The sequence below is a fragment of the Lycium barbarum genome, chromosome 2 (genome assembly GCF_019175385.1).
Source record: "Lycium barbarum isolate Lr01 chromosome 2, ASM1917538v2, whole genome shotgun sequence".
Taxonomy (NCBI): Eukaryota; Viridiplantae; Streptophyta; class Magnoliopsida; order Solanales; family Solanaceae; genus Lycium; species Lycium barbarum.
Window position 1 is genome coordinate 135347337 of NC_083338.1, and position 11240 is coordinate 135358576.

The 11240-nt window shown below is 35.6% G+C and overlaps 1 protein-coding gene across 1 annotated transcript; it reads left to right on the top strand.

Annotated features, from left to right (window-relative positions):
• Positions 1-219: 219 nt before the first annotated feature.
• Positions 220-8773, top strand: LOC132627425 (somatic embryogenesis receptor kinase 1). The gene is made up of 11 exons (XM_060342769.1): positions 220-757; positions 1182-1314; positions 1445-1516; positions 3893-4036; positions 5222-5293; positions 6021-6092; positions 6183-6295; positions 7020-7151; positions 7256-7597; positions 7684-8078; positions 8172-8773. Exons 1-11 carry the CDS (start codon positions 658-660, stop codon positions 8484-8486), a joined length of 1890 nt encoding a protein of 629 aa, XP_060198752.1. The 5' UTR covers positions 220-657; the 3' UTR covers positions 8487-8773.
• The last annotated feature ends 2467 nt before the right edge of the window (positions 8774-11240 follow it).

An 11240-nucleotide genomic window follows, 5' to 3' on the forward strand; every position in this document is an offset into this window, starting at 1 on the left:
GGCATGTATAAAAGCAAGGACAAATCTTCATTTTAGATTTTATGTTATCTTTTTTCATAACAATAAAGTGTCAAAAAGGTTGACAGGAGTCAAAGATAGCGCGAAGCCGTTTTGGAGTTTTAAGGTTATACGGGCAGACGGGCAAAGCACCGTTCGGGCAGCTTAACTTAAACACGTAACACGCCTAAAAAGAGAAGATAATGATTTCTCTCTCACACTTTTTTTCTCTCTCTGCACATACAACAACTCAGTATAGAGAGAGAGTGAGGAAAAAAATAAAAAATGCAGTACAACAAATGTGAAAAGTTTGCAAACAGATAAAAAAAGGGGTTCATTAGAACAAGTATAGAAGAACTACTATAAACTGAACTGAGAAACACAAAAAAAAGGGTGTTCAGTGGTTACAAAATCTTGAAAAAAAAGGTGTAAAAATTTGATCTTTTTTTTGGTGAGATTGATTCTTGGGTTTTGAGGTTTGTGGGTGTGTTTTTCTTGGTGGTTTGATGATGGTATTGTTGTATGGTAATGAGGGGTAGGGTTTTCTTGATTTTTTGAGTAAATGCTGGCTTATTTGAGTTTGCTTTACTTGGATCTAAGAGATTTTTTAAGTGAGGTGGCTGTTTGATTTGTAAACATAACATATAGACAGATAAATATATGATGAAAAAAGTGATGGAGAAGGATTCTTTGGTGTCAGTGATGGTGTGGTTGATCTTGGTTGTTCATCCTATTAAGCTCATTTGTGCTAATATGGAAGGTTTGTGCTTCTTTTTGACTGGGGCCCCATCATCCCTTTTTTAGTTAATTTTTAGGTCTATCTTTGTTGTTCTATTTTGTGATATGAGTTCCGAATGTTGAATTAATCAATATTTGCTTGAAAGTGAAATGAAAATATGCAAGATTGGATTTTTAATTTGACTTATGTGTGAGTTGTTGAATTATCCCAAAAGGGTAAGCAAGATGGGCAATGAGCTCCCCACAGTTCAGTTTTAATGTCAGTTACATGTGAAAGTTTTTAATTATCATTGCCATTCAACCTTATTGCAATATATTTCCTGTACAAGCTTGAATAATTTCATGTGATTTAACTTGCTTGTTGCCAAAATGTTGATAAACTGCTTTGTTCAGTCGATAGATGGATTAAATATTTTCTAGTTTGGACTAAATGGATACACGAACAGGTGATGCGTTGCACAATCTACGGACCAATTTACAAGATCCTAACAATGTATTACAGAGCTGGGATCCTACCCTTGTTAATCCTTGCACATGGTTTCATGTTACTTGCAACAATGACAACAGTGTTATAAGAGTGTAAGAATCTCTCGTCCGCTTTACCTCCGTGTTTTTAATGGATTTGCAATTTCACTTATCTTGTGGTGGTGAGCAAATCAAATTGCAGTTTGTGGTTCCATAACACTTGTTATATATTCAACCTTTCCAGTGATTTAGGAAATGCAGCTTTATCTGGTCAGTTAGTCCCACAGCTTGGTCTTTTGAAGAATTTGCAGTACTTGTAAGTCTTACTTTATGAATTATGTTTTGCTATTTTAATGTTATTTTTATAAATTTAGACGTGGCAAATGGGCATTAGGTGTATCAGTTTCTTCAGATGTCGAAGATATTGCATGTTGCGTCTAGAATTTGCTGCATGGGAATACGTTCATTAAATGTCATGTGTTGTTGTTGTTGATGGCATAGTTGTTAATGTGTTCCCTTGACAACAAAGATTATCCCCCTTGGTTCTGTAATGTTGCTCACTTGGTAGTCAGTAAAATTTCCTTTAATTGCACAAAAATAAAATACAAAGATTAAAATGTGTACATCATAAACAATGATTTCAATATGCATATTTCACAATTACATACTAGTGAATTGGGAAACGTGGATACTTGAATGAGACTAGCAATGAATTAACTTTTGTGGCAAAGTGGTGTCTGTAATTACTTGTGAAAATATTGTAGTTGAACTTAAAATTCTGTTATACACTCACCTATCAAAAGATAAGAAGCCGTTAATTTTTTTATCAACTCTTAAACGGAGTTGCTGTCTTAATATCACTATTAATGCGAGTACGCTAAGCACTCTTAATTTGGAATGACAAACTTCAACTCATATCAAATCCTTTATTCCCCTTTTCCTTTTCCCAGGTAGCTTCTAATCGTGATTTAGGATGATGGAATAGGATAAGGCCAACAAGAGAAAACAAGCCCATTGGAAAAGTAAAGCAAAACCTAGACTTAGAAAGAGGAAAAACGGCTTGAGAGTTGAGGGTTGGTTGATTTCTTGGAGTGAAAGAGCTGAAGATTTCTGGTCATACAATAGATGCTAGTACCGTTTTCACCAAGAGTTTGAATCAATGTTTTGATTAAGCATAGATTTTTCTATAGGTATTAAGCTTAGTTTGAAGGTTGATAATATGGACGTTCATTGTGAGCTCAAGGCATATTAGTTTTTGCATTCTTAAATTGTCGACGTGCCAATGTCATATTATGAGGGTGTTTTTAAGTAGCTTATAAGCTAAAAGCCCCAACTTTTAGCTTATTTTTGTACCTTTTGGGCTTAAAAGTAAGTGCTAAAAAGCACTTTTTAAATTTCCCAAACACCACAAAGCGCTTTTTAAAGTTTGGCCAAAAAGCACTTAAAAAAGCCAATCCAAACACCCCTATGTCTCAAACTGTTTCTCAGAGTTCCTATTGTAACCCGTGCTCTTTTGAAGATGCAACTCTATGGAAGTTCGTAGAGACGGTAAGTGCATGTGCACTGGGTGAAGCTGGGCATTATGTGATGTATACCGATGCATCAGACAATGAGTTAATGATGCGTATAACTAGTGATTGCTCCATTCTGCTCACATAATCATATGTTGCCTTTGGAAGCCTAGATTTGCGTGAGGCTTGTGCAGTACGTGCAGTGGTGGATCCAGAATTTTAAAGTTGTGGGTGCTTTACTGCCGATGACGATAGGCAATGGTTGTTTGAAAAAAATCGATAAAACAGAGAATATTTGCATTTGGGTTAAGGAAAGTTAAGGGAGGCTCAAAATTTGAACAATTCATTTTACTCTCTTTTTCTCCTTTTTTGTCACAATGAATTAGATTTTTTTTTTTTTTTTTTTTTTTTTGATAAAGTGATGAATGGTAAAAGTGTATGAAAGTTAGCTAGTAATAATAAAAACAAATCTGCAGTGGGAACAAAACCAAAGTCAGCGAGAAAAAAAGAGGTGCGAATAACACACCTTAAGAGGATGAATGAGAAAATTTTCAAAAAAGTGCTTCAAGCAAGTATCGACCTCTGAACCTCACACACGTAAAACCTTAAAACTTCTGCCCTCAAACCAAAGCACCCACCAATCACTTTTGTTTAATGGGGGCTATCATATAATCATTTTCTCAAAGTTTTCTAGGTAGATATACACGGTCCGACCTGAGGTTAGTGGGTGCTCGAGCACCCGTCACACCCTACGTGTGTTCACCCCTGAGTACGTGTAACTAAGTATTTTCCAAGTTTATGCAAGTGACAATCACATCAAGAATGTAACAATAAAAAAGAAATCACATCAAATGCTGATAGTATTTAATGACATTTAATGACCGCTAGGCATACACTGTTTAGATGACGTTTCAGGTTAATATAATGATGAACATTAAATTTTATTGATAAGGTATAAATATTGTATAAAATGTTTGATGAACTGATCATATGCTTCCTCCATGACAGTTATAATTTTTAGCTTGGATCTCCCGGGCCTTTCTCATTTGTTGACTTTTAACTGTGGCTTGATGCCAATTTGATGAATTTGAAGATTCTTCAGTATCTTGTTGTCCCATTAACCTAGGATGTCATTGGTATGATATGTGGAATTGACTCATTCTCTGGTATGCTTGTCACAGGGAGCTTTACAGTAATAATATAAGTGGTGTAATACCGAGTGATCTTGGAAATTTGACTAATCTGGTCAGCTTGGATCTCTACTTGAACGGCTTCACTGGTCCCATCCCAGATTCCTTGGGCAAGCTGTCGAAATTGAGATTCCTGTATGTATTCTTATCCTATAATTGGATTTCTGTGGATATTGTGATGCCAAATGTCTAATTATTGAATCAACTATCCAGCCTCTCCGGCATGTTGAGGAAGGAAAGGAAGAATTCATACCAATAAAAAAAAAAAAAAAAAAAAGGAGAATTCTTTCTAGGTTTCTCATAAGATGACCTCCATTAGTATTAGGTTCTTCACACTAAGTTTTGTGGGTAGAAGGTATTTGAGGACTTTTTGGGCCTGAGGTCATTCATTGAACAGATCTTACGTATAGGTCTTTTTATATTCTACCTTTGTTCTAGTTCTTATCTAAAGGAAAGAAAGTCTAGAAGCCTATGCTTTATCTGATATTTGAGGTTCATATGGGCCTGATATTATAAAATTAAGCAGCTTTTAGTAATTGTTGTTTTATTTTCTCCCGCTTTTTGTGATCATTTTCTAAAAAAGAAAAGAAGTTTAGAAGTCTATGCTTCATCTTGCATCTTTCATCGCTGAAGTTTCTCTTGCTCAATGCTCCACAAACTTCTTTCTTTTGGCTGGACTGCCTAAGAAGTATTCCAAATTGGATTTATTATGCAGACTCAGAGCCTGTTTGGACGGGCTTATGGCTTATGACTTATAAGCCATAAGTCAATAGTTAGGAAGCCTAACTTATTGCTTATGACTTATAAGCCATAAGCCAATAGTTAGGAATCCTAACTTATGGCTTTTGGCTTATTTTGATTATTTTGGCTTAAGAATAAGTGCGTAAAAGCACTTTTTATCTTACCCAAACACTATAAAGTGCTTAAACTATTTGGCCTTAAAAGCACCTAAAATAAGCCAATCCAAACAGGCTCTCAGCATGTAACCTCAGTAACTGCATTTTGGGACTGGCTATAGAACTATTGAAGTACTGCCAATGACGACTAGAATGATTTAGTCCAAAAGGTGTTTCAAGTCTCTGTTTGTCAGGGGAAAATGTTTTTGTGGCCTTTTATTATGGTTCTGAACTGATAACTTCCTTTCCAGCTCAAGTACCGGTTCTGGCTTGAAGTTCTATAATGTTTTATATCCACATATAAATATTATATTAAGATGATTCAGTTATCATCCTTTATGTCTATTTTATTCTACAATTATTTTGCTTAAAGCAAAAATGAAGCTCATTTCTATACACCTTTGTGATCTTTTTGCAAGGATAGTCGGCTCAACAACAATAGCTTGTCTGGTTCCATACCGTTGTCACTGACTAATATCTCATCTCTACAAGTGTTGTAAGTACACTAGTTCTTTTATGGCATTACTTAGATCATTCTCTCTGTCTTCCACCTCTTTTCATTCATCTCCTTTCAATACAGATCAGTCGAGGCCCCAAAGCGGATATTTTTAGACACCTAGAGTAGTCTCTGTTCCCTTATTTTCTTTTGGTGCACACAGAAAGTTCCTTGTTGTATAGACAATTGGGTGGAGTTCGTAGAGAATCATATCGTTTTGTAATATCTCTACTGTTTTTGGTATATCTCTTGTACACAGCCGTTGTGGCCATGTTTATGAATGAAAATACACTTGCTTGATCCCCCCCAAAAAAAAAAAGTACAAAAAATCCCATTTTTATTATGTTTAATCTATAATAGTAAGTAAATAATTACCATCTTGATAAGGTACCAATTAATCCTTATCATAGAAATCTATTCGTAATTACCTTATACAAGATCAATTTCTTTTACATGAACAAAACGTGAACACCTGAGATAAAGATAGACACGTTAGAATAATTGGCCGTGCCACTTGATACTAGGCTAAATTCGGATAGTAATATTCAATGTCATACTGTATTGGGATACTGAAAAATATCTTATATAAAATAGGGGGACTAAAGCTGTAATTTTTCAGTAATTACTTACACGGAGAATTTAAAACGTGCCTTGATCAAATTCTTTTCAAATAGAAATAGGAAAATGGCCTTATCTCATGCTCAATTCTTGTCTCATCTGTGTGTAGGGATCTGTCAAACAACCGTCTCGCAGGTGCTGTTCCAGATAATGGTTCCTTTTCTCTATTCACACCTATCAGGTATATTTCATATAAGGTGGTTCGCCATCCAACTGGCTGGTTGTTTTAGAATGCTGTCTATTTGCTAACATATTTTGCTTGAATTTACAGTTTTGCGAATAATTTAGATCTTTGCGGGCCTGTAACTGGACACCCTTGCCCGGGATCTCCTCCATTCTCTCCTCCTCCTCCATTTGTTCCACCACCACCAATTTCGGCTCCAGGTGGTTCTCTAAATTAGTGTGGATAAATTGTTTTCCTTTTTTTTTTTTCCTTGTTCGACTCTGGTGATTTCAGTTGGTCCATCCATCTTGCCTCTCTTAGTTTTCATAATCCAAGTAAGAATTTGTGCTATAAAAGTACGGACAAAAAGGGGCAGATGAGGAAAAGCCATCTTTGCTAATCAGGCATTTTGGTTAAGTAATTGTTATGAGCAACAGGGATGCAAGAGACCACATTTAAAGTCTCTAAACATTCTGGTGTTTGTAGAATTTAAAATCGGCGTTTGGGACATTCTTTCTTTGGTGCCGTTGTAAATTGTTATCTGTGGTATTTGACGTTGAATATTTGAAGGTCTTACTGCACAACACGCTCTGATAAAGTTTCGATCTGTGTGAGGGATGCTAATTTTGTGTGCTTCTGTCTTCAAAACGATGGGGCCAACAAACTGTTGTTGAAAGAGTATGGATAATGTCTGAACGAAATTAATCACATTTATTCCAGACCGTTGAAGATTTTCTTTGCTGTATAAATACTGTCCTGGAACTTATATCTGAATGACAGATCCAAATTTTTGTGTGTTTTTGTAGTGAATTAGATGAGGAAGGGCCAAAATTGTGTGCTAAAAATAGTCTGGATCATGTGAAGGAAATTAATCAAATTTACGTCAGTTGAGAATAATAGCAATTATTGAAGTGATATTTAAAATATTTTGAATGGTACCTGCAGGAGGAAATGGTGCAACTGGAGCAATTGCTGGAGGTGTAGCTGCTGGTGCCGCTCTACTATTTGCTGCTCCTGCCATTTTATTTGCCTGGTGGCGCCGTAGAAAGCCACAAGAATATTTCTTTGATGTACCAGGTTACTCTCGATTTCCAATCATAAACTCCCTCGTGTGTCTGTTTTCTCTTATATGTTTTATTTTTTGGCTACATAATTACTGTCTTTGCTTAAACTTATTGCAGCTGAAGAGGATCCTGAAGTTCACTTAGGTCAACTGAAAAGGTTCTCCCTCCGAGAGCTACAAGTTGCAACCGACAGTTTTAGCAATAAAAACATTCTGGGTCGAGGTGGATTTGGTAAGGTATACAAAGGACGCTTGGCAGATGGATCATTGGTGGCTGTTAAACGGCTAAAGGAGGAGCGTACTCCTGGAGGGGAGTTGCAGTTTCAAACAGAAGTTGAGATGATTAGCATGGCAGTGCATCGGAATCTTCTACGATTACGTGGCTTCTGTATGACACCAACTGAAAGGCTGCTTGTGTACCCCTACATGGCGAATGGAAGTGTTGCATCATGCCTGAGAGGTAATGCCCTTACTTTTTGTAAATTGCTAAAAGGCAGGAAATATAATTTATTATTCACTGTCTTCACAAAATAATTTATTTTTCAGAACGACCACCAAATGAACCGCCACTTGATTGGCCAACGCGGAAACGCATTGCTTTGGGGTCAGCCAGGGGATTATCGTATTTGCATGATCATTGTGACCCTAAGATTATCCACCGTGATGTGAAGGCTGCAAATATATTGCTAGATGAAGAATTTGAGGCTGTTGTTGGAGACTTTGGTTTGGCTAAACTTATGGACTACAAGGATACACATGTTACTACCGCTGTGCGTGGTACAATTGGGCATATAGCTCCGGAATACCTGTCCACAGGGAAGTCTTCAGAAAAGACTGACGTTTTTGGGTATGGGATTATGCTTCTGGAGCTAATTACCGGTCAACGTGCTTTTGATCTAGCTCGGCTTGCAAATGATGACGATGTCATGTTGCTTGACTGGGTATGTTGTCATGCCTGCTTCACATGAACATGATTAATAAGTGTTTCTGCCTTCAGCACTTGCCTTTATCTTATTGAGGCTCTTGGTTTTCAGGTGAAAGGACTCCTTAAAGAGAAGAAATTGGAAATGCTGGTTGACCCTGATCTTCAGAACAAATATGTGGAGGCTGAGGTGGAGCAACTAATCCAGGTGGCGTTGCTTTGTACACAAAGCAACCCAATGGATCGTCCCAAGATGTCGGATGTGGTGAGAATGCTTGAAGGTGATGGCTTGGCTGAAAGATGGGATGAGTGGCAGAAGGTAGAAGTTCTACGGCAGGAAGTGGAACTTGCACCTCATCCTGGTTCTGATTGGATTGTTGACTCAACAGAGAATTTACACGCAGTTGAACTATCGGGTCCAAGGTGATCAAGTAAAGAAAAAAGCAAATCTTTAGGAAACTCTTACTTTTGTTGACCTTGTGAAAGTTTTTCTTGTTATATTTAATGAAAATCTCCACTTGTAAGCCCCATGAAGTGTATCTGTTACGTTGTGCATACGAATTGTACTGACAGGAGTTCTTAATCTATTGCCCTGAAAGTTGCACATAGGCGTAGTTGTTAAGTGCTTTAAAATGGTCCAACCCAGTATGCTGTCAAGCAGAGTCTTGTTTTCAGTGACATAAATTCAATCAATTTGACAGGCTATTTACAGGATTTTGGATTTTACAATCAAAGAATAAATGCTTCATGGTTATATGGTTGATGGGGGTATTATCTAAGCAATAAATGTGACTGAGTCGAACCTGCACCTAATTGTGTTGCAGATGAAAGTAAGCCTGGCAACCGGTTCCAACCGACCGGTAACCGGTTAGGGAACCGGCCGGTTTCGGTTTACCGGTTTGAAACTCCAAACCAGAACCGGTCCGGTTTTAAGTAGTTAAAATCTTTTTTTTTTTGTATTATATATATATATTATAGTATTTATTAGTATATTGTAGGTATATTTACATATGTTATACAACTTTATAATTAAAGTTTAAATATTTACTGACTAACAGACTAATAGCAAGTCAGCAATACAAAATATTGCTTTTCGTATACATATATATGTATAACTTAATATGCTTATATATATGTATAACTTAATATATATACTATAAGTATATACTTATATACTATATACTATATATACTTAATATATATACTATATATACTTATATACTATATATACTTATATATGTTTAAGTATACTATATAACTTATATATATATATATATATATATATATATATATATATATTCTTAGTATATTTTAGGTATATTCTTAACTTAATAAAAGTAAAAATATGAACACAAATAAATAGAAGAAAGCTCAATGAGCCATATATTTTATTCATTCTTGGATAACATTTATTTGCAAGTTGTATTTTTTTTAACTTGCAAATAATACATGATTTGTACAAAAATAGTAGAATAATAAAATCACCAATTTTGAACCATTTCGTTAATTTCCCCCACATCATATTCGGTCATGGAAATATCTTCAAAGTCTTCCATTTGGTCCGGTCCACTAGCTATCAAATCTTCAATTTCTTCCTCTTCGCCTTCCTCCGCTTGTAAGTTTTGGTTGCGTCGCTCCGATCTAATCCAATCGCGAATGCACACTAGTACTTGCAAGCTAAAGCCGGATAATGAATGTCTATGGTCTCCAATTTGCTGTCTTCCTTGGCTAAATACGCTCTCCGAAGCCACGGTTGATACTTGAGCCGTAAGGATATCTCGAGCCATTCTTGAAAGTACCGGATAGCTTGCTTTGTACTTCTTCCACCATGCTAAGACGTCCAAATCATCTTGTTGGTTGTTATCCACATTTGGCTGCATCAAATAAAATTTATATTCATCAAAGTTTGCAGTAGAAGAAGAAGTTGGTTGTGAATGTAAAACTTTTAAACCCGATAAGCCCTTTTTGCTACTCTGAGAAGTAGTAGGGCGTGGAGCAACGGGTGTAGCACGTTCTTCCAAACTAAAATAATGAGTAAAAACTCTTCTAAACTCATCATCAATAGCGAGATCGGCTTCAACTAAAGATGGTTGAACTCCCTCTTCAATTTCTAAAAATGTATAAATTTGACTAACCAAATTTTTAGTAAAAGACAGTTTTAAACAAGGATTTAAAAGGGAACCCAATATAAATAAAGTTGGGATGGGAAAAAAATACTTTTTAAATTTGATTGTCATTTCAAAAATAGCCACTTGATAATCGGGTTTATATTTATACTCTTGTAAAACTCTAGCTATTTTCGCTAAGTAGGCTAAAATTCCGATTACCGTGGGATAGAATTGTCTAGAAAAAGCAAGAGTTGCATTATAAAAAATTTCTAAGAGGTCAACACATTCTTTAACATCTTCCCAATGCGCATAATTTAACCAATCATCACTATCAGTATTATATTTGTTGTGAACTTATTGTAGGGGAATCCTATACTCATATGCTTGTTGTAGCATAATGTAAGTGTAGTTCCACCTAGTCTCAATTTCTACTTGAATTTTCTTAGGTCTAAGGTTATTTTCCACACAAGCACTCTTAAAATCTCTAATTTTTCCCCTATTAGCATTACAAAAAAGAAACGCAACCGCATCTCTAACTTTTTGAACAGAATCATCAAAATGCGCAAGACCATCTTTAACAATTAAATTTAAAATGTGACAACTACATCTTACATGAAAAATATTTCTTAGCGGAGGGTTTAGTTCTCTTTTTATAAGACCTATCGCCTTCGTATTATTAGAAGCATTATCTAAAGCAATACAAAGTGTTTTTCTATAAATGTTAAAAAATCTCATAATAGTAGACATTGAATCGGCTAAAATTTTTCCATCGTGACGACTTTTTCCTTCGTCATATAAAAAAGCTATAATTCTTTTTTGCATAACCCAGTTGTCATCAACCCAATGACATGTAATAACAAAAAAATCTAAATGGTTAATATTAAGACCCAAATCAGCGGTAAGACAAACATTACAATTTAAAGAATTAAATACATGACGGAAATAAAATCTATATTTTTTAAACAAATCTATAACATCGGCTCTACAAGTACTTCTAGGAATACCCTCAAATAACGGATTATAACAACGTTGAATGTAAGTAACAAACCCCAAACCCGAGGGAAAGGAAAATG

Bases quoted from the DNA above. Each gene is read 5' to 3' on its own strand.
- LOC132627425 (XM_060342769.1), top strand. From the start codon at position 658: ATGATGAAAAAAGTGATGGAGAAGGATTCTTTGGTGTCAGTGATGGTG. The intron at 6,093-6,182 runs GTATATTTCATA...TTGAATTTACAG, and splicing joins TCTCTATTCACACCTATCAG to TTTTGCGAATAATTTAGATC. The intron at 7,152-7,255 runs GTTACTCTCGAT...AACTTATTGCAG, and splicing joins ATATTTCTTTGATGTACCAG to CTGAAGAGGATCCTGAAGTT.